The sequence below is a fragment of the Myotis myotis genome, unplaced genomic scaffold (genome assembly GCF_014108235.1).
Source record: "Myotis myotis isolate mMyoMyo1 unplaced genomic scaffold, mMyoMyo1.p scaffold_m19_p_4, whole genome shotgun sequence".
In the NCBI taxonomy this organism is placed as follows: domain Eukaryota; kingdom Metazoa; phylum Chordata; class Mammalia; order Chiroptera; family Vespertilionidae; genus Myotis; species Myotis myotis.
The window spans coordinates 53,066,490-53,089,764 of NW_023416346.1; the positions used below are offsets into that span (position 1 = coordinate 53,066,490).

At 42.9% G+C, this 23,275-nt stretch overlaps 2 protein-coding genes across 9 annotated transcripts in view; one reads left to right on the top strand and one right to left on the bottom strand.

The window, feature by feature from the left end:
- Positions 1 to 12,326, top strand: part of COL4A6 (collagen type IV alpha 6 chain) — a 398,864-nt gene extending 386,538 nt beyond the window's left edge. For all 3 annotated transcript variants that reach the window (XM_036305431.1, XM_036305429.1, XM_036305430.1), the window contains 8 exons: positions 2,528 to 2,644; positions 2,978 to 3,139; positions 3,331 to 3,429; positions 4,932 to 5,078; positions 5,776 to 5,892; positions 7,310 to 7,501; positions 8,203 to 8,489; positions 10,696 to 12,326. In XM_036305431.1, the coding sequence (XP_036161324.1) occupies positions 2,528 to 2,644; positions 2,978 to 3,139; positions 3,331 to 3,429; positions 4,932 to 5,078; positions 5,776 to 5,892; positions 7,310 to 7,501; positions 8,203 to 8,489; positions 10,696 to 10,956 (1,382 nt within the window). In that variant the 3' untranslated portion in view covers positions 10,957 to 12,326. The remainder of the gene's footprint in view (positions 1 to 2,527; positions 2,645 to 2,977; positions 3,140 to 3,330; positions 3,430 to 4,931; positions 5,079 to 5,775; positions 5,893 to 7,309; positions 7,502 to 8,202; positions 8,490 to 10,695) is intronic.
- Positions 12,327 to 13,673: 1,347 nt separating this feature from the next.
- ATG4A (autophagy related 4A cysteine peptidase) overlaps positions 13,674 to 23,275 on the bottom strand; it is a 59,062-nt gene continuing 49,460 nt past the window's right edge. For 3 of the 6 annotated variants that reach the window (XM_036304741.1, XM_036304740.1, XM_036304739.1), the window contains 5 exons: positions 23,093 to 23,171; positions 17,801 to 17,946; positions 16,490 to 16,546; positions 14,716 to 14,824; positions 13,674 to 14,206 (listed from right to left, as the gene is read on the bottom strand). In XM_036304741.1, coding sequence (XP_036160634.1) covers positions 14,136 to 14,206; positions 14,716 to 14,824; positions 16,490 to 16,546; positions 17,801 to 17,946; positions 23,093 to 23,171 — 462 coding nt within the window. In that variant the 3' untranslated portion in view covers positions 13,674 to 14,135. Of the gene's footprint in view, positions 14,207 to 14,715; positions 14,825 to 15,152; positions 15,183 to 15,281; positions 15,330 to 16,489; positions 16,547 to 17,800; positions 17,947 to 23,092; positions 23,172 to 23,275 lie in introns of those variants that run through there. The other 3 variants (XM_036304744.1, XM_036304743.1, XM_036304745.1) reach the window with 3 other exon arrangements.

The window sequence follows — 23,275 nt, forward strand, 5'->3', positions numbered from 1 at the left end:
CAAGGGGCCAAAGAGCTGCATGTGGCTCGTGAGCCACAGTTTGCTGACCACAGGTCTAGACCAACCTGTTCTTTTCTAAAAGCCAGCAGGTTCTCCAAAATGAGGGCTCAAACATGGTCTGAGCCTATAAGGAGATCGTCTGACTTCTTTCCCAGGAGATAGAGAAGTGGGAACCTGAATAGAAGCACAGGGGTATTGCCTTTTCAGTTTTCAAATCTGGATTATGAATGCCTGGTCATTAATTTATCAATTTCCTTTAGCTATCTGAGGCAATAAAATCACAATTACAAATACAGTAAACAGCACATGACAAGATGGATACATTTCAGGAACATAATGTTGGGGTGGGGGGGAGAAAGTACCAGAGGAAAGCATTTGGTATAATTCCATTGCTAAATGTTCATAACTAAGCAAAACCAACCAAAATATTGTTTAGGATACAAATAAGAGTGGTCAAACAGTGATGAAAAAGGAACAATGAACACAAAATTCAGGAGTGGGTGCCTCTGATTGGGAGGGAAGTTGGTGGGATCTTTGAAGGAAAAGTAATGCTATCTTCTTTTTCTTAAATAATTGGGGGGGTGGAACAGATGTTCATTGTATCTGGATTATTTTTTACATATTATTTCTAAATTTTCTTCTGCTTTTCTCAATACCTAATTAAAACAATTTGTTTTAAAAGCAAATATTATAATTCCCTCATCCATAGGAACTTATCTCTGATTTGATCATAGAAATCCATGTAAAATGAGGGTTTACCCCTAAGGAAACTTGTTAAAGCAACCCTGGACCCTATAATAATATAAATTACTTAAAATTACATCATTCATTTTTATATTTGTATTGAATATTTAGAAGTTGAATTTGTATATTTAGGGTTTTTTAATGCTCTGACACTGGAACGACTTGGGAAAATATGCCATCTTGTGTTTTCATATGCTCATTTAAGTGGTTGTTTTTTCTACTCCTTGAGGTCAATAGTATTTTATTTCAGATTTAATGGTAAATTGATATAATTATAAAATAAAGAAACAGGTAAAAAGAGGAGGTGACTTCAAAAACTGAAATGGGAATTTTTATAATCAGTGTGCTGCCCACACTTAGTCTACTATATATGTTGTCTCATTTACTAGTTTTGCACAATTTCAGCAATTTTTTCAGGAAAAAAACAATATTTCTTCCTTTTCAGATGTTGACTTTTGTGAAAATGAAAATAACTTCAAATGTTTATCAAGAAACAGTTGACAATATTAAAAGTAGTACCATGTGGCTATGCAACTAGTTGTTCTTTGTATTTTTATTTTGTTTCTTTTTCAGACCTATAATAATTGGAGACTTTTCTTGAAATTTATTTTTCTTTCTCTATATTTCCTCAGCATTCAATTAATTAATGAACTTATTAAAAACACCTGAATTATTCAGCCTGCTATATTTCTTTACAAGTTTTTATGGGTGTACTTTTACTATTCCTTACCTAAATATGAGAAATTCAGCATTAATAAATATAGTCAGCTTGTCAAAAACTAAAATGCAACTAATATTTTTGAATTTTCGTGTCATAAAAAAAAATAATCTCAACCACAAGGATAGCTTATCAACCAGTTTAAATCTACTTCTCTTCATTTGAATACCTTCTAGAATACACCAAAGTAATAAGCACATTTCTTCATGCTAAAAGTATGTGAACTTCGACATTTGTATGTATGACTTTGATGTGTTTTTCCATCAAGAGTACCATCTAAATATTCAATGTGTTCTTATTAATCTGTCATCAGTTAAACTTTTTCATTTTGAACATATAATAGAGATCATTCCACAAACAGAAAACTTGTAAGGCAGTATTAAAATTTAGCAAACAAGTATTCTGTATTTACTCTAATAAATAACTATTCTCTTTGGCCAAAAAAGGAAAAAGGGATTTAGTAGAGAAATTTGTTCTCTAAGCTCAATTAAGCAAGCATTCAGTTAATATGAATTACCTATAAAAGTGTTTTTCCATTTCCCTAGAAGCTCTAGAAGTTAGCTCTAGAAGACATCAGGAAGCACAGCACCTGGGCGCCTCCATTCTGACCCAGCAGGTGTCTATTCTGACTGGCTTGGGACTGTGCCTCCATCTATAAGTTTTTCTGAACAACATCAGACATAACTGACTAACTTAATGAAATGTGCTACAGAAAGAGTAGATTTAAAAACACTTTGGGAAACATCAATTCCATGTGTTGCAGTCATGCATTTTATTCCCTGATTTGGGGGAAATCTAAAATATTTCCATTACTAGTGAGGTTGGGGAGCTAGAAATTTCCAAAGCTCTGGAAGGGGAGAGGGGAGTCTCTGAGCCCTGTCAGCTACTTCATCTGCTGACTGCCAAAGTAAAATGAAGGGAGAAGAGCCCTCTGCTGGCATCTGTTCGTCTGGCAACTACCTAAGGTCTCCCAATTTCTGTGTAAATATCCATTTTCTCTGAGAGGGCCTGGCCCTCTCCTGGGCACACAAAGTCCATGCAGCTCCTTTTATTTGTTCTTTGCAGGTTTCCCAGGTCCTCAAGGCCCTGCTGGTCCCCCTGGTGCCCCAGGCCTCTCCTTGCCATCAGTCATAGCAGGACAGCCTGGAGACCCTGGGCGACCAGGCCTAGATGGAGAACGAGGTAAAGACAGGAAGCTCAAAAGAGGGCTGGCCATCACCTTTTGTCTGGAGTTTGGGGTGGTCCCATATATAATCCAGCCCCATCTCTATGGCTGGACATGCATGGGCCTGCTCAGCCTCACTTCCCTCCCTTAGCAGGAAGATCAAGGACTGCAACAGGCTACTTTTTGCTAAAAGGGTTTGGGAAGGTCTGGGCACTGGGACCCCACAGACGCCAGAGAACATTCTCTGCCCTAGGGATAGGCTTTGACTTCATATCAGTTCCAAGGTTTTCAGCAGTGGTCACTTCCTGCTCACCTGCCCTTACTTGTCCCTCTTCCCGTCTCATTCTTAGGCCACCCAGGCCTCCCAGGCCCCCCAGGTCTCCCTGGGCCATCTTCAAATCAAGGTGACCCTGGAGACCCTGGCTTCCCTGGAATTCCTGGTCCTAAAGGGCCAAAGGGAGACGAAGGAATTCCAGGTTTCTCTGGCCTCCCTGGAGAGCTAGGACAGAAAGGTATGATTGCTTTCTTGGCTGGTTGTTGGGCCCTTTTCCACTCTACAGTCAGATGTGGCTCCTTCCTATAGCCCTGTAAAGAGAAGCCAGCTGATAATGCTCTTCCCACCCTCATCTCTGCCTAGTCTCTACTCCCCGCAACCAGCACCATCATGCCAAGCTCTGACTTGCTTTCCTTTGGACTTTGCCAGGCATGAGAGGTGAGCCTGGCTTCATGGGGATGCCAGGCAAGGTTGGGCCACCTGGAGACCCAGGATTTCCCGGAATGAAGGGGAAGGCAGGCCAAAGAGGTGAGTTGAGAGTATGTGCTAGGCTGATCATAAGCTGAAGGGAGGGGTCTGAGGTATTATTCCTTCAGGAGTCACTACACACCACGCCAAGAAAGCCTGGATGCTTGAAACAGCTGGATCAAGCTCCTCCAGTGGGCAGGTTGGCAATATTTTTGCCTCCATCAGCTGCCAGAACTAAAAGTCACTGCTGCTCTGCCACCATAGATCCTGCCACTGGTCTCCTCATTCTACATTAGTGGGTATTGGGTTTGTATTCACATTACCACCCACCCATTTGCTCAATCCAGAAATGAAGAACCTCTTTCCCATCCTTTACCAGCACCTCTGTCACTCATACACATAGCAAGCCCCAAAGATTGTGTCACCTAAATGTACCTTGCATCCACTCACCTCTTATCACCTCCACCCCTACCACCCAGGTCCAAGCCATCAACATTTCCCACATGAATCACTGCAGTGACCTGTTCATTGGTCCCCCTATTTCCACTGTGCACCTCCACTAGTGATCATTTCTCCACACAGTGGTGAGAGATCTTATAAAAACAAATCATCCACTGACTTCTATGGCATATAAATAAATTAGCTATGACCACAGAGCCTTATGTGATGCCTCCCTCCTTATTCTCATCACCAGCCCTTTCCCTTTGCAGCTCACTGTGCTGTGGCCACACTAGCTTCTCAGTTACCCAAAAACACCTGGCCTTTGTACATGCTATTTCTACTTCCTGGAATACTTTTGCCCCCCAACACAGCTCTTTCTAATGCTTCAATGGTCTCAGTTTAAATGTCAATGCTTATTAGATGACACATCACTCTCTCTAAATCAGGTTCTCTACTTAATAGCCCCCTTCCTCCCTCCCATTGTCACTGCACTGTTCATTTCCTTTGTAGCACTTCTCACAATTTGCAGTAAGATTAATGGCATTTGCCAGGTTATATAATTTTCATCTTTGTCACCAGACCATAACCTCCATAAACATCTGTCTTATTCACCACTCTATTCCCTGATTTACTCAGTAGGCACTCAAGAAATACTTGTTCAATGAATTAGTAAGCAAACTGGCTTGTTTGGCTTTAATAGTAAGCCAGCTGCCTGCATTTGGGGCCCTAGGCTGTGATGCCAACTGAACTTTGGGAATTAGAGGCATCCCCTCAGCCTCCTTGGCACTGTGTTCTGACCAGTGAGTGAGTGAACTAACTACCCCAGTCCCAAGCCAAGCCTCAGACTACCATATTTACAACATGTACCAGGCCCTGTGCTGAGCCCTGAGAAGGCAAGATAAATACAATTTAGCCCCTGTCATCAAGGAGCTACCAATCCACTGGGAAGGTCGATGGGTAAATAGGACATTATGTAAAGTGTGGTGAGAGCCATTCTGGTGGCATTCAGTAGATATTGTGGGGACAAAGAGGAAGGGCAGAAAGCTGGTGATTTTGAGGCAGAAGGAAGGCTGTCTCCTCAGCCTTCACCTGACATTTCCATTCCTCCCACCTGCCCATAGGCTTTTCCGGCCCCCAAGGTGCTCCAGGCCAGACACCAATTGCAGAAGCCATCCAGGCTCCTCCTGGACCCATGGGTCTCCCGGGCATCGAAGGCATCCCTGGTCTCACGGGGGATCCTGGAGTTCAAGGCCCTATAGGCCTACAAGGTAAGGACAGTTCAAGAGAAAGATGACTTCTCTGGTAGCTGAGACAGTCTTGGCTGAGAGGCTGAACAAATTGGCTGGAAAGCCCAGCTCCAAAGGGGCACCTTCCTCAAGCATTTCCTCTGCTCGTCAAAAAGTTGCCAAACTTCTTGCCAGGAGGAAAGACCAGCAGAACCAGCAGTTGTACTTGGTTTTAGAAACTGTGTGGGCAGAGCATAACAGCTACTCCAGACAGCTTGACCCTCACTAACATGCTGCTGAGAGGAGGGAGTCTGCAGGGGCATGAAAAGCAATGGAGAAAGTCCAGGGCTGGGGGACAGGAAACCTGACTTCTAATCCCAGTTTTCCCCTTGACTGGAGTAAGTTATCAGTCTCTCTGGGCCTCAATGTCCTCATTTCTGGCATGGGATGCCAGCAATGGCCCTGCGTTCTTCCCAGCACTGTTGGGAGTATAAGAGGAAGGAAGGAGGAAATAGAGGCAAAGCAGCTCAGAAGGGCTAAGTTTAGAGTGCAGTCCCAGCGCCTAGATGCCCCAACATGAACTAAGGACTAGCCCGGGAAGTTCAGCCCTGAGCTCAATGTGAGCGCCAACCTGATGGACGGCGCACTCTCTCCTGGTGAGTCCTGGGCATGACATATGAGTCCCCTCTTCCAGACTCTCCATATTGAGTAACCCTCTGTGGGCCTTCTCTCTTTGTAGGCTCCAAAGGTTTACCTGGCATCCCTGGCAAAGATGGCCTGAGTGGGCTCCCTGGCCCACCTGGGGCTCTTGGTGATCCCGGTCTCCCTGGACTGCAAGGACCTCCAGGATTTGAAGGTCTGGCAATGTCAGAACTAGGGACAGAGGGCTTTTGTGAGGGTTTAAGGCTTGGTGGTGAGTTAAAATCTCAAATATGAGAACTAGGAAACTTGGTGGTAAAGCTTGACACTACCCAGAGACTGGAAAACTTGGCTCTAATGCATTCCCTCTGAGCCTGTGAAGGATTAAAGCCCTATATTCCTAAAGAGAAAGGTATGTTCCAAATACTTTTCTGGATTGTCTTCCAGCTCTTAAGACTCCTGACTCTATTGTACAGCATGGCTTCCTGTCCTGCATCTCCCCTTTTCTACCTAAGGATTGTGATGTGGATGGGAGGGGGGTGGAATAAGAGATAAGAAAATTTGAGACCAGGTATGGTTGTTTTGCTACTTACTTCCCATCTTTATATCAGAGATAGCAAATCAGTTGTCTGGAGTAGAGAACAGTTCTGAGGCTCAGTGGGAAAGTGGTATCATCATTTGCCTCAGGCAGGAGAAGAGGGTACAATTTGCACCCCCCCCAATCCCAAGTCTGCTTTTGCTGCCTCTGATTCATCAGGTAAAGGCACTTAGTTACCTACTATGAGAGTCTATAAGGCTGGCCCAAGAAGTATCCTCCCTTCCCCCCTCTTAGAGAACCAAAGCCAGGTGACTATGGGAGGGAAGCTGGACAGTATGCTTTTTAAAATGGGGATTCTGTAACTGGATACAGTAGTCCCCCGTTATCTGTGGGTAATACATTCTGAGACCCCCGGTGGATGCCTGAAACCGCAGAGTACTGAATTCTATATATACTGGGGTTTTTTCTAAATGCATGCCAATGAACAAAGTTGAACTTATAAATTAGACACAGTAAGAGATTAACAACATTAATAATAAAATAGAACAATTATAACAATATACTGTAATAAAAGTTATGTGAATGGCTTTGGGGTCATGATTAAGCAAAATAGAGGTTACTTGAACACAAACATTGCAATACCTTGATAGTTGACCAGATAACTGAGAGGACTAAGTGAATATGGGCAAGGAATATACAGTGTGGAGATGCTGTACACAGGGATGCTTCATATCTTGGGCATGAGAGCTGGATGGTACAAGACCTTATCATGCTACTACTCATAATGGTGCACAACCACTTAAAACTTATGAAGTGCTTATTTCTCAAATTTTCCATTTAATATTTTCGGACTGTGGCTGACCATGGGTAACTGAAACTGCAGAAAGCAAAATCCCAGATAAGGGGGGACTACTGTACATCTGAGTTGATGTTCTAGCTCCACCACTTGTTAGTTGTAAGACTTCTGAGCCTCAATTTACTCATCTACAAATTGAGGTGATGAAATTGTGCCCTGCTCAACATTCAGCACAAAGTGAGTAGCTGCTGTTATTATTGGCTGCACCTGGCTCACTCTTTTCCACTCTTTGTCTCTCAGGTCCTCCAGGAAAACAGGGCCCCTTTGGAAGGGCTGGATTGCCTGGACAGAGCGCGAGAGTGGGTTACACCTTGGTGAAACACAGCCAGTCGAAGCAGGTGCCCCTGTGCCCTGCTGAGATGACCCAGCTGTGGGTGGGTTACAGCTTGCTATTTGTGGAGGGGCAGGAGAAAGCCCACAACCAGGACTTGGGTAGGTACTGACTCTGACAGCCAGACCTGGCCATCTGCCTCACAAAAACCAAGAGCCATGCTCCTCACTACCCCCAGCCCTTGATAGGCCACTGTTGGGTAGTGGGTTACAAGCACCAGCTCTGGATTCAGGCAGGTCTGGGTTCTAACACTAGCTATGTACCTGGGGACAAGTTATTCAACCTCTGTAAGCTTCTGTTCCCTCCTGAATGGAACAAGGCTCATTCTAGTACCTATCTCATAAGGTGGTGTAAGGATTACATGAATCACCCAATGTAAAATGTTTAGAACAATGCTTGGTGCATAGTAAATATTCAGAAATGTTAGTGATTAATAGTAGTAATAATAAGATGACCTGTGGGGCAAGGATGATTACCCAAGAATTACTTGTATTGTCTACAGGTATGCTAACTCTGAAAAGTAGACTTACTCTATTAATGCTGGTTTTATAAAGCAGATTAATTAGGGAATAATTATTCAGTTTATAAAAATATTATTTTCATTATCAAACTTCCCTGGTGCATTGAAAATAGGATTTGATCAACAGATTTTAGTGTGTGTACAGTGTTCCAGGATGGAAAGGAGAGGTGTCCCTGTTCTGGCACAAGCAGTTGGATGTAAACCCAAACCACCATCTAGCCAAGTCCTAGTAGCCCTGGACATAGTCCCAGCCCTGCTCCTGTCCACCTTCTCTCCTTCCAGGGTTTGCTGGCTCTTGTCTGCCCCGCTTCAGCACCATGCCTTTCATCTACTGCAACATCAATGAAGTGTGTCACTATGCCAGGCGCAATGATAAGTCCTACTGGCTCTCAACCACTGCCCCCATCCCCATGATGCCCATCGGCCAGACTAAAATCCTCCAGTATATCAGCCGCTGCTCTGTGTGTGAGGCACCCTCGCAAGCCATTGCTGTGCACAGCCAGGATATCACCATCCCGCAGTGCCCCCTTGGCTGGCACAGCCTCTGGATGGGGTACTCCTTTCTCATGGTAAGGCCTCTGTCTCTGTTGTAGAGGCAGAGGGCAGGGATCTGTGGGAGAGTCCCTCAGACTGATTTCCAGTTTTAAGGGACACAGAGTAGAAACCACAGAGTTTGAAAGGAAGGGAAATGCTTGACCTGGGTTTGGCTAAAGACCGGAGAGCCCACTTTTGCATGAATGACAGGTAATTACAGGTGTGAGCATAAAGGAACAGTTTGCACCCCGTGGTTCAGGGTGCGAATGCCTATGAATCACCAGCACAAGCCCTGACATCTTTATGCCTGCTTCATTTATGCCATAAGCAAGGGAAGGGGGAGGAACCACACAATTTGGATGGACAGTGAGGGATAGGCTGTCCCTACTTAGGGCTGGGACACATTCTCACTGGTCAGTCTAGGCATGCCACTCCCATTCTTGTGCCCACACTCCCTCTAGCCACCTCCTCCAAAAAAGCTCAGATGAGGCCATGTTGTATTCCCATGTCCTTGCTGGGATTTCTGCTGCCTTGCCATTTTGATGGGAAGGCAATGGCCAGCCACGCTGGATCTTGGTAAGAAAGAGCTGAGAACATCTGTAAGTCCAAGACAACATCAAGTCCTTCACATGACATTCCATGAATAAGTTGGCACATTAAATGAGTTATAGGTCAGGTTTAGGGACAGGAAAACTCCCAGAGTAAATCAGTGTGAACCCCCTGAAGTACCTGCTTCACCAGAGCTTCTTTGCTAAATCACCAGGGGTGATGTGGTGAGAGAGTATCTTCAAAGAATTACCAAACTGCAGTCTTTGTGAATTGGGCAGTTTGTCCCAGTGTAATACAGAATTACTTACCTATCAATCTTAGTCCTGTCCACTGAGCTTCCACAAGGAATGGTAGAAAAGTTATGTATGAAGTATCATGTGCTTTGCTCATGGGGGTGCTCTTAAGCCCTTATTCAGAATCTCTTTACTCTTACTGTAAACATAATTCTAACATACTAGAATATTATATTTTTCTGAAAACATGTAAGGATGGGAATTTGGACTGCCTATTAAGGCATCTGGAAGCAATGAGACATGCCTACTAAAAGGGAGAAAAGAGGGAGAAAACAATTCAAAGGCCACCCAAAAAGTCTACAATTTGCGTCTCTTGGTACAGGGTCCCTGCATTATCCTCCAAAGCAAAAACCAACATTCATAGCAACAAGCCTGGGTCATCTGTAAAGTGTAAAATACAGTGTCTTCTGTTCAGTAAGGCAGGGTAATGTGTCATTCATGCTAGAAAGCCTTACCTGATGATCAAAATGAGGAACACTTTGATACTTCATTTATTAGGAAAGGTCATTTTTATGGAGACACACTTCCCCAAAGTTCTGCAAAGTAAAGTGCAACTGTGTGTCCAACCTGGGCATCTGTCCCATTGGCCATTTCCTGACCTGGGTGTGTATGAGGCCTCCCCACCTCATGTGGTCCAGATAATAACCCAGCTAAAGTGACGGAGAGAGGGTCTTTTGTCTATAGATATTGTGACCAAAGAATATTGCCTCATGAGTGACACTGATGAGGAAATCCTGGAACTGGGTGCTGCAGGAGCTTCCTGAAGTGAGGGCCAGAATATTAGGCTAAATCTGAGGCCTACATGTACATAGCAGGTAACAAACACAATATCTCGCTCTAAAGGTTGTGGTACAGATTGAAAATATAAGTTCTAATGAAGGTAAATTCAGAGCTATTAATAGATATGTTGGGGGAGGGACCAATGGTTTAACCACTTTGTGGAGTATTGCATGCTTTCTTCTTTCTTGGTGTACACCACCTGGGGCTTGAAGTAGACTGGCTCTGAGAAGAACTGCATTCCAAAACCTATTGATTTTTTTCTTAATTCAGCCTAACACTTATTTGCTCATGGAATTGGGGGAGGGGGGACACACTGAGCACACCTCAGAACTCTGTGGGGCAGCAGCAGTTTGGGAAACTGGCTGAGATGTGGTCACAGCCCATGAGCAGTGGGTTGGGTGGGCACCAGGAATCTTGGAAGGATCTACTGGCCCTGAGGCTACTACAAAGGAGGACGAGCAGCCTAAGTCCAGAAATACAGCCTTTGGTCTGCTGGCTAGACATTAGGGATGAGCCAAGGGGCCTGAGTTTAAGAAGGAAGCACATGTTCCTCCTGGAGCAGCAGAGTGTCTATCATCTCCCATGGGCCCAGCTCACACTTCACCCCTGTCTGTTTCAGCACACTGCCGCTGGCGCCGAGGGTGGAGGCCAGTCCCTGGTCTCACCTGGCTCCTGCTTAGAGGATTTTCGAGCCACTCCTTTCATTGAGTGCAGTGGTGCCCGGGGTACCTGCCACTACTTTGCCAACAAGTACAGTTTCTGGCTGACAACAGTGGAGGAGAAGCAGCAGTTTGGGGAGGAACCTGTACCAGAAACATTGAAAGCTGGGCAGCTCCACACACGAGTCAGCCGCTGCCAGGTGTGTATGAAAAGCCTGTAGGGTGGCTCCTGCCATTCTGCCCCTTGCTGTCCCTTCCTCCACAGAACAGTCACCTCACAAACTCAAACCATCTGAAGAAGAAAGGCCTAAGCCCATTTTCCTATCTGAAAAGTTGTACATTGGAGTCTCATTTGGGCTGGACTACTGGATACTGGTCACCCCAACCCTCAGGCCTAATGGGTGAGCCCACCCTGCTGAGATCTGCTGTCCCATTTCAACCTGGCACTACTGTTTGATTTGGATATTTGTGTGACCTCAGAAAGACCTACTGGGCTTCCAGTTTCTTAGAAAGCTGCTAGCTTTCCTCACCATTTTGATCACAAAGTGGTTCTATAATAACTGATAAGTCATTTCTTTATGTCCAGAGGTCACCACACATTATTTGGCTTAAACCACAACCAAGTGTTTCCACATGAAAAAAAATATATACCTGGCTAAGTATTCATGGATGACTCAGGCCTGCATAGAGCAAGCCTTCACCCTTCAAGAAAACCCACTGTGTCTAGGCAGGCAGCAGAAATGGAATGAGGTGCCAGCCAGTAGTCTAGGCCTAAGACTACTTCGAGAGTAAGCACGACTGGACCCCATATTGCTTAGGGAGGTTTGAAGGCCAGAAGCCAAGAAGGGCTCATCAACTTCATATGGTCCTAGACAAATCACATCCTTTTTGTCAACTCCCTCTCTAGGCAGAGACCTACCAGTATTACTTGGCCGGGTCCAGAGTAGAGTGGAGGATGCACCAAATGTGGCCAGGCCCATAAAGGGAAATGAGAACCACAGCCCTTTCTCCCAGGCCATGGGTAGAAGTGTGGGTGGGTAAGGAGGTGTGAATTTTACTTTTGACTCCAGGAGCAAAAAGGTAAATCCCTTGTCCCAATTTCTCAGAAGTCCCGGTTTCATCCAAATGCTATCCAGATGTGTGTAATGTGGCAAACTGAAGCTGCAGTTTATTGATTCCTTTGCATTTTGAGACTGTAAAAGACTTTCCATTAAAATGCCCTTCCAATTACTCTTTTACAGGTAGCCTGTTAAGCTATTTTAATATTTTTAAAACCTCATAAAAATCTAACACACTCCTCTCTTTAGCAGTTAGCAGACCTAAAGCAAGCCTGAGTCAACTATAAAGTGTATTGTGTTCTGTTTGGGGGATTTGTTTTAACCGTTTTATCAGTTTCCCAGAACACTTAGATATGTTGACATGAGGCAATTCCTTCCAGATGACTCTGTTTCCTTAAATATTATGTAAACTGTGCCAACTTAAATAAAACATAATCGGTATAATCTGAATTATTGTTATCTTCACCTCCTCTCTGAGTAAAAAACATGGTTGTCAGCTCTGTACATCGCAAATAAAAGGAATTTAGCATGAACAATTGACTCTCGATGTTCTTTGATGAAAACTTTTCTAAATCCATATCACTACAATTAATGAGTCTCCATTGGAGCCATGGGGGCTCCTGTTACTACAAATTGAGCTTTATAACAAAACATTGAGACAGGAAAAAAATACAATTAAAGTCAAAGAACAGAAAGAGTCCTCTAACAGGCAAAAAACCCAAAACCTGTTTCAAATAAGCCTATAACTGCTTTTAGTCCCATGCTAGAGTTCAAGAAAGGAGTTCACATACTTCTGGCACCTCAGGATCATTTTCAAATAAATCAACAGTAGAGAAATGCTAAAGTTGTTAAAATCAAATCTAAGATATATATGCATATGTTTGTATAGTATAAAATATATCCATTGGAAAGATAAAAATTAATAACAACAGGAGCATCAGGGAACGGAACTAATACTTGGGAAGAAGAGACATTTCACTGAATACCATTTTGAATATTTTGAATTTTGAACCACTGAAATATATTACCTACTGGGGAAAGAAAAAGAGGAAAAATTGGAATCTAAGGAAACAAGTGTTATAATATTTCTAAATATACAAGAAACACACCTTGGCTTGATGCTAGCTTTCAAACCCCAGTTGCTGGCCTTCCTCACAACTTGGTTGAGATGCATGTGAAATGCATACAGGTTAAGAGGGCAAGAAGAAATGGGGAAGACACCGCTGGGACTTGAGGTGCAACCACAAAGGAGAGTTGGTGGCAAAGACAATAGGAAAATGTGCTTTAAAATTTAGTATGTTGCTAGTCCTTAAAAGGTTTGGAATTGTATATGATACACAGATTAAAGGTGACCATATGAATAATTCTTTCTAATAAGGCTGTCAAACAAAATGGAGTCTAATTCAAACACGATTTTTAATTTCCCAAACAAAAATCAACATTTTAAGTCAGTGATTGGCAAACTACAGACTGTAGGTTAAATTTGCCATCCACCTATTTTTCTAAATATAGTTTTATTGGTTTACAGCCAGGCTCAGATTGTCTATGGCTACTTTTGTACTTCCAACAGCACGGTTACTAGTAAGTAGCTGAGACAGAGTTGACATGGCCTACAAAGCCTGGAACATTTACTATCTGGCCTTTACAGAAAAAGTTTGCTGACCCTTGACCTAAGTGATCATGATTTCATTTAAGGACAGGGTGATATCTGACAAAAGTATCAGTAAAGAAGGGAACAGTGACCCATTAACTAGTAATGTTCCCCCAAAGAGTCAGGAGATCAATAAGTCCACATCTGACATAATTTCTTAGACAAACTTTTTGATATTAATTATAATTAATTAAAATACATATTCAAATAATTTAACAAGAGCTTTTTCTCCCTGGTGTAATCACTTTATTATTAGAGCAAAAGAACAGACTGCTTCTTAGTATTTAGCCCAAAAGAGGTCACACCTAAAAGGGTGCGGAAGCACGGGTAACCATTTCTCATCTGCTGGTGCTTGAAGCAAGGTGGGAGTTACTGTCTATCTTCCAGAAGTCCACCTCCTCATTTCAGTAGTGGCAGAGTCACTATGGCCAAGTAAGACAAGCTGAGAAGCAAAGAATGGCTCCTAATCTTTCTGCTCCTAGATCCCATGATTGTTTTAGTTCTTTCTGGGAGAGGATTGTTAAACGTTTTTTCTGAGAAGCGGTGATTGGCTCAGTCATGATTGATTGCTATCAAGTTTGTATGCTGTTGGCATAACAGGCACTTGCTGACTACAAAAGTTTTATGTAATGAGTTCATGTTCTTCTGGTGCCAGATGGAAGACAAATCTTAAGGTTGAGTTCCTACTATTTTATACACTCAGAATCTCGAAATCTTCCTCCAAGTCAAACTCCTCTAGTTGTTCAGTAGAGTCAATGAATTCTGTGAGAATACAAAAATGAGAAAGAAGAAAAGCTTGATGCTTTAGTTAAAACAGTCAATACATTACTCAGTAGATAAGACTATGCATTTTTAAATTGTTTTTCTAAAGAAAAGCTTTTGTGGAGGAGACTTACAGATAGGACCACTGCCAACTATTAGAAATTCTCTCTAAAGAATCAAAATAACCAGACTTATTACATAGTCCTAGTCACGTGATGAGGAAGTTCTGTAAGAACTTGGAGGCACCTTTTGACTCACCCATGGCCTATGATTTGTTATTCTGAACCAGACTATGAAAAAAAATGTCTAGTCATTTTGATTTTATATGGAACTTTTGCACTAAGCTCATTTTCTGCTATTATCATTCTTTGACATCAGTATCAGTTCATCAGAGGATTTAAATAATCAGAAGCACTATTCCTTGATTGGTTCAGATGATTGCTTTTATCTCATAAACCAATTGCTACACGTGGGTATGCTGGCTGAAGGGCCCCTGAACAACCACTTACCTGCCCCAGTGGTTGTTACCTCTGGTTTGGCTGGAGGTACAAAGGGAGGCCAGTGCGATGGATGTTTCTGAACTAATTCAAACATCCTTAAGTTTTCCTTTAGAATTTCCTGAGGAGACATAGAAGCAGTTATAAACACTGCAGTCACTATATTTCTGTCCAATTGGCAGTCTATGACCCCAAGTCCCAAGAGAGTAGCCTGATTGTTGACAGGTGAAAGCAAAGAACTAGCAAATATTCCCATCCTCTATTTGACCCATCTAAAGACCCAGCCCTCTTCAATTCTAAAACTGTTGGCCAGGAGGGAAGGCCAATGGAGGGAGTATCTGATAGAAGGTCAGTACTCACTGCCCAAACTCCATCATGAGGTTCAGGTCATATGCCAGTTGCATGGACTCAACTCAATTTAGGGGCGAGATGTTCCTGAAGTGTTGGCTCCAAAGAAATGTTGGTTAATCAAATAAAATCTGCCCCAAGAGAAATACTGGTACATATTGGCATGGTTTCCATATAGTCCAACACTTACAGTGTATGTCCTAATTTAAATGGCACAGTCTTATCAGAAAATTTTTCTTCTAATTTTAAATTTGATATAAATATAGTTTTGCTGCATCCTGAAATATAAGTATTGTTTTTAGACAATAAGTATCCATTATGTTTCAACTAACTATTAACTGGGGTTTTAGATTGAGCTAGGGACATTTGTATTAATTGTTTACTTGTGAAGAAAAATCTTCCCCCCTTACACCTACAAGAGGCTCTGGGCTCCAATCTCTTTGTTTTGCAAATAGGAGAACATTGTGTCTCCTGCTATCCCATCCAGGGCCCTTTAAACTACTCCCTATGACAGTGATAGTGAACCTTTTGAGCTCATCGTGTCAGCATTTTGAAAAACCCTAACTTGACTCTGGTGCCGTGTCACATATAGAAATGTTTTGATATTTGCAACCATAGTAAAACAAAGACTTATATTCTTGATATTTATTTTATATACTTAAATGCCATTTAAGAAAGAAAAATCAACCAAAAAAATGAGTTCGCATGTCACCTCTGACACGCGTGTCATAGGTTCACCATCACTGCCCTATGATCTCCCTTCATTTTTTTCAATAAGCGTTTATCAATGTCTTTCACATATTTGGCATGTGTTAGAAGCTCAGAATGAGGGAGACACATACAAAGATTGGTGATCCAGCAAAACAATAACTACTCTTTTACACAAAATATAAAAAAATGATAGCTTGCTTTAGTATTTACACAGATTTCTCCAAATTGTCTTTCCTTTAAGTAGCAGCATGCCTATATTTTATATAAATAAGACAGTGAATAGAAAGGCAAGTCCCCTAAACCATAATAATACAGTACATTAAACTGTAAATGGAATACAGTACATTAACCTAAATAAATAGCAAAGTAAATCAGTTTCTTCAATCATCTGTGTTCTAAACAGATTAAAAAAACTTAGGCTGAGCTATATGAAATTGGCATTTTAGGTTAAATGGTAGAATATTAGTTAAATATTTCATGACTTGTAGGCTTAATGAGATAAAACTTTAAGAAGCTAAAAATATCGCTTACTTGACTTACTAAGCATATTTCTAACAAAAGATTTTCTTTGGTTCCCCAAAGTTATATGCAATTTACCACATCTTAGCTTCTTTCTCTTGCAGTAGAGTCATATCAGGCTAGGTTTATGTTACTATGAAAAAGTCTTGAAAATGTATCACGCTGAATAACTTTTGTTTTTAAGATTAAGAAACACATATATCTTTACCTTTTGAACAAGGCTACACCAGTTATCAAAGTCTTTTTCTTCTTTGCAGAAAAATCCCTTGGGGGAAAGCAAAAGAACGTAACTTAGAACTGGTCAGGGGCACCAAGGAAGGCCCTCCCTGTACTACAAGATGGAGCCACTATGTGGGATGTGGGCCACTCTCCTTGGATGTGATTTCCCAACAATTAGGAGGAACATTGGGAAATGTTCTAGACATTGCCTCCTAGACATTGCCTCAGTTGGACACAAGCATTTGCTCATTCATTCTTCCTTCCCCCTCATTCTCTCTCTCCCATCCCTCTTTCTGTTTCTCTCTCTCCTTCAGTCTCTCCATCTCCCTCTCCCTCTGTTTCTCCTGTATCTATGCTTCTCTCTCTTATTCTGACCCTTTCATTTTCTCCTTGTCCCTTTTCCTCCATATCCCTCTCCCCTCATACTGTGAGATATACTCTCCCCTCATATTGTGAGATATAGTAACTTAAAGCCCAATCTCCAGTGTGGGGTTAATTCCATTACATTTAGTGTAAAAATATACACATCTATAAAGAAGAGTCAATTAAACCAGTAAACAAAATCCAAATAGTACTTTTATCTAGAGGCAATATTTAATACGGTGGTTTTACTTTAAGGAAATTATTAGAATAAAAAGAACCATCAGCCTTGTTCTCCATCCTCAGAGCTATCATCTAGTAGTAAAAGAATGGTCTAAGGAAAAAGGGTTCTTTGGATACTGGTGCCTTGAATTAGAAGGAAGGATGCAGACAGGCCTCAGAACTACTGGCTACTTCACAGCAGCTGCACCTTCAATGTGTGTAGACAGCAGCCATACTACTTCGGGGCAGGAGGGGCTGAAACTTCCTGGATTGTGTACCCAGAGAACTGGCACTGCCTAACCAGTGGATCTTGCCCCCTTCTCCCTCCCTACTGATACCCTACATTATTCCCTTGGCCTGTGTGGCAATAATTAGAGGGTGAGAAGGAAAAGTGTGAAAGATGATAACGCTAATAATAACTAACATTTATAGAATATTCACAATGTACAGCATACCTCACACAACCCTACAAAGGACTCAGAAAGGTAAAGGGACTCCCCCTAAGTCCATTACTAGTAAGTGGCAGGGCCTGAATTCCAACTTGAGCAATTTGGTTTCAGGGTCCACTCATTCCCCACTATTCTACACTACCTCTCATGGGGGTGGTAAGTTAATATAATCTGGCCACCCTACCTATATACTTGGAAAATACCCAGGGAACAAATCTGTAATAGGGCGTCAGTGTATCTCACGGGCCACCCAACCTTCAGACACCCACCAATGCCACGGAAGGATCCAAGTTCAGAATATTCATTCGTTGTGGCGACTGCAGACAATGGAAAGTCTGATCATCAACGGTTCCATCCTCTTCAGTGTCAACAAAGGTCTGGGTTGTGTGAGGGTCCAGGAAAATGAGCTCATCACCTGTTGGAATGAGGCATGTTTAACCTTCAAAAAACCACCTGCCCTGGCTCCACTGTTGTCCTTGGGAAGAGGCGCTATGGTTTCCCTAACCCCTCCCTTGGTGACAATGAAAATGAGATGATAGAAAGCCCGAGTTAAGGTGAGCATACCTAAGGAAGCCACCCACACTCAAATCTAAACATTCAATGAGAAGACTTGCCCTAGCATTCACATCTCCTCAAAGTCCAACTCCAAAAATGGAAAGCAGCAGGTTTGGGAAAAGGTGGGGATGAGAGATTACAGATGACGTGGCAAGCTCTGTGAGCAGCAGTAGCAAAGAGGTGGTAGGTAGTATCACCAGGCCATGAGTTCAGGTGCCAATGGGGGTTTCCTGCCTCTTTCAACATTGGAAAGCATCTAGTTCCAGAACATTGGTTCTCAGAGATACAGTCAGAGAGCACATCTGGTAAGGAGAAAGGCCTTGGCCTCCAAAAGAAATGGGAATGCTGGCTTTGCTATGGATGAGATACCAGGAAGCTGACTTCTGGTATTGATTAGCTAGCAAGTTAGTCCTTGTTAGCAAGTTAGTAATCCCTGTTGGAAAGCACTGCCTTGTTCACATTAACTTCTTTACAGATATACCTTGCTCGAAAAACTCACTTTGAGATTATCAATGTTTACAAATAAAAGAAAAACCATGCTTCATTAAATTGAAAAAGTCTAGCCCAATAATTACCTGGGAGGGGTTTAGGATAATAAAATCTCTACTTTTCAAAGGGCTGAGAGTTTCCCTAATGCTCACCAGCGGCATACTGAGTAGGCAAAAGTGTCTAAGGGAACACCCTAACCTCATTATCCAGGCCTGAGGGCCATCTAGGCTTCTGTGTTTTAGACTGAGTTAGACAACCAAAGAAATACCTACCTGTAGCAGGAGGATGGGCTGGGAAGGGATGCCCTAAAGACCTTTCCTGGAATGGCATCCAGGAGTGTATTGGGCACATATAAGTGCTTCTGTTGGAAAAGAATATGTTTATGTCTGATGAAAACTCAACTTGTCTCTATCACAGACCTAGGACAAGCCTATTAAATCATTGTCTTAATTTTTCTGTTTTTAAACTGGTGTCATTGGACCTGTTCCAGTTACCTCATAGGGTATTATAAGAACAAGAAGAATTCACCTCTGTAAAATGCCTAAAACACAATACAAATACAAGTAAGTCATAGAAGTATCTTGCTTAGATCCAAAAGTATTTCTCTACAAATAAATGTTGGAGAGTATATGAAACTCAGTGCTTCCATACGATTTATTTTATGAAAGTCAAGGTACATATTCCCCCAGACCACAGGTGGGTGACATCAGTTATATCAAAAAGGCTTCAAGTTACAATGAAGAGCAATAACCAGGATGTTTAGAGGGAAGCCTAAGAGGCAAGAGGAGAAGGAAGTTGTGCACAAGAAAATACGAATCCAAAGCAGGGTTATAATTAAGCATCATTCTTCCAGAATGTTTCTAATTAAGGTGCTGGGAATAATAGCAGCATCCTCTCTGCCTGTGTACCCTGTTTCCAAGAGTACTTAAAAGAGATATAGTAGCCCTAGCTGGTTTGGCTCAGTGGATAGAGTGTCAGCCTGCGGATTGAAGGGTCCTGGGTTTAATTCCAGTCAAGGGCACATGCCCGGGTTGCAGGCTCAATCCCCAGTTGGGGGGGGGTGTGCAGGAAGCAGCTGATCAATGATTCTCTCTCATCATTGATGTCTCTATCTCTCTCTCCATCTCCTTTCCTCTCTGAAATTAAAAAAAAATTAAAGACTATTTTTAAGAGAGAGAGAGGGAGAGAGAGAGAGAAAATCTAGCCCTAGCCAGTTTTGCTCAGTGGAAAGAGCATTGGCCTGCAGACCCAAGGGTCTTGGGTTCCATTCCAGTCCAGGGCACATATCTCAGCTGCAGGCTCCTCCCCGGCCATGGCCCTGATTAGGGCACTGCAAGAGGCAACCAATCAATGTGTTTTTCTCACATGGATATTTTCTCTTTTACTCTCTCTAAAAATTAATGGAAAAATTTCTTCAGGTGAGGATTAAAAAATAAATAAAGAAAAGAAAATCTAAAAAGTCCTAGAAATGATGTGGGAACTAAACTAAAGTCTCTAACAAGGCCTGAACAGAAGAGGCAGGCTATTCAACCAACTGCAAACACAGGGTTCACACTATAGATCTCCAGGTGGCAACCCCTACTAAAGCACAGGAGACAAATATCTCCCCTCTATACAGGACAAATCTGACAGTCAGAGTCTCACCTTGGCCAGAGTTTCTCACAGCAAGAGCTTCTCCCAGCTTCCCTTCAGGAAAGAGAGCATCAGGGAAGCAATGTGGTATGGTAGACAAGGATGAACAAACTGGGATCAAATCCCAGCTTCACTACTTTCTTGTTGGGTGTTCTTAAGAACACATCCCCTCTATTAGTTTCTTCAGGTATAAATGGAAATAAAAATCTTTATCTTACCGGGGTGTTATGCTAACTATAACTATGTTGTCACAAGATGGCCGCCCCCACATCATCACAAGATGGCCACCACAAGATGGCCACCACAAGATGGCTGGCAGGGGAGGGCAGTTGTGGGTGACCAGGCCAGCAGGGGAGGGCAGTTGGGGGCAACCAGGCCTGCAGGGGAGGGCAGTTGGAGGTGATCAGGCTGGCAGGGGAGCAGTTAGGCGTCAATCAGGCTGGCAGGGGAGCGGTTAGGGGGTGATCAGGCTGGCAGGCAGAAGTGGTTAGGGGCAATCAGGCAGGCAGGCAGGCAAGTGGTTAGGAGCCAGCAGTCCCGGAATGTGAGAGGACTGTCCGACTGCTGGTTTAGGCCCAATCCCACAGGGCCTAAACCAGCAGTCGGACATCCCCCGAAGGGGTCCCAGATTGGAGAGGGTGCAGGCTGGGCTGAGGGATACCTCCCCAGTGCATGAATTTCATGCACAGGGCCTCTGGTCTATATATAATTACCTACCTATTTTTATACCTCTATATATAACTATCCATATCTACGTCTATGTCTATGTCTATGTCTATGTCTATGTCTATGTCTATATCTATATCTATATCCATATCTATCTACTGAAAGAGATAGAGATAGAGATGAGAGAGAGAGAGAGAGAGAGAGAGAGAGAGAGAGAGAGAAAGAAAGAGAGAGAGAGAGAGGACACTTTGCAGTCTCTGGCATAAAATAGCTGTTTAGAAAATGGCAGTTCTCATCCAATCCCTCCCTTCAGACATTCTACCAATATGAACCCCCCAACCTAATACACTAGGAGGTAAGTCAGAAAAGGGAAGTTGAGGGGACTGTGGAGTGAAGGTTGAACAAAAAGATTTTTGAGAGTTAGTGGGCACTATGTAAACCTCTATCTTTGGCACTGAGGATTGTCCACACCTCTTTCATGAGTAGTCAAACTACACAAAATCACCCCAGTGGCCTCAGGAAACAGAAGAGCTTCTTCTTCTTTTTTTTTTTTTTTTTTTTTTTCAGAAGAGCTTCTTGATCTTGGCAAATTCTTTCTGGAGAAGTTGGGATAAGGGAGGCCAGGAAGCCCAGGAGTGGCATACCCTATTCACTGAAATCCTTCCAAAATTATTTTCCAATCTGTGTCAACATTGTCCTCAAACACAAATAATAAGAAATAGATTTTTGCAACATTTATTTGACAGTAACCCAAAAACTTAGAAACAGAAGATATTGAAATTTATATAACTACGTTTTTGTACTTAGAAAAATATTAGCCCCCCAATTTTCCATCAAGCTGTAGTTCTTAGACTTGGCCAATAGATGGCAGCATTAGAGAGAGCTGAGGCAACTGTATAGAAACACCAGGCTTAAAGAGAGAAAAAGGAAAGAGATGTTGAGGTCAGGCAGGGTAGAGCCACCTTTTATTGAGTATATGCTACATGCCTAACTCTTTACTGAATGCTCTACTCTGATGTGACAACATGGTGAGTGAGGTGTTAGCCCCATTTTCCATTAAGAGGAACCTGAGATTGAGAGTTGTTCTCTTCTGGTGGTCACACAGCTAGCAACAGGGAGACTAGCATACACCACCAAGTATGTTTGTTTTCACTCCACATTACCTCCCTGAATCTCCAAGGAGATGGTGGAGGAGATAAGGAGCACTCCCTTACCTCCTGTCAGATGCCTCACCCTGTCCTCTGTATATCCCTCATACCATCCCCCATACCTGCTCTGGTTCTCCCTTGATAATATAAGGCTGTCCCTTGCAATCTTCTTCAAGGTCCAGTATCTGACCACTCCATTCTTGTGAGAGGTGTCCTGTACCAAATATCCCTAACAACATCATTCCCTTCCTGGTGCTCTTCAGCACTAACCAGGTGTCTAGGTCCTTGGTACTCAAAGCATAGTGTGTGTACCAGCAGCACCAGCACTACCTAGCTAGAAATTCAGAATCTCAGGGACTACCCAAGACCTACCAAACATGTATTTTAAAAAACTCTCAAGGTGATTCTTGTGCATATTAAAATTTGAGAAGCACTGGACTAGCTCACCTTGTGTGCCAAGGGCCTTAAGTGTCTCTGGTCACAGCTAGTGAATAAGGTGGTTGGGTTTCCAGAGGTGTCAAACTAGGCAGGGAATGTCAGGCTACTTGTTAGGGTCCATATTAGATTAGTGGTTTTATCAGAAAAGGGATATCTGTCTTTGCCTCTTCTAATTCCCACTGAGTCATGGCTCTGAACAATGAGCCTGCAGGCCCAGCTGCATGGAGCTGGGAAGGAAGAGGATGGCCCCTGGACTAAATGCCTGAGCCCCAGTAAGACAGAGATCAACAAGGCCAAAAGAGTGACACTCTACCACCCTGGGCCCCACAGGAAAAAGAGAGATGAGCTGAAGCAATGCTGTGACCTTGAGGTGGTCCTGTAGGAAAGCAGTGTGAAATCATCTTATAAAGAGTTAAGGAAGTGGAGACATTCAAGGGGGATCTGCTCTATGTCAGGCACACAGAAGTATTACTCTCCACAGATCAGGCCAGAGACAGAAGGAGCTGACCAGAGACCACAGCATCTCCAGGCTGGACTAGGCCCATTAATTGGAATTGCCTGGTCTCCCATGCAAACTTTCTGCCCGCCCTCCCTTAGCCCATAATGACTTACTTGTGATTCCTCTTTTCTTACCTAAGAATCCTATGAAATAATAGGCGTTATTTGGTTTTCCTCCTAATGCCCCTAAAGACTGTGGCATCTTAAAACACTCCTAGAGGGAAAGAGAATGTAAGATTCTCAATTCACTTGTGGACTGCTGCTCACGGATCTCTGTGCTCACATGGCGATGTGATGGGCAGGCAACAATGGGCTCGG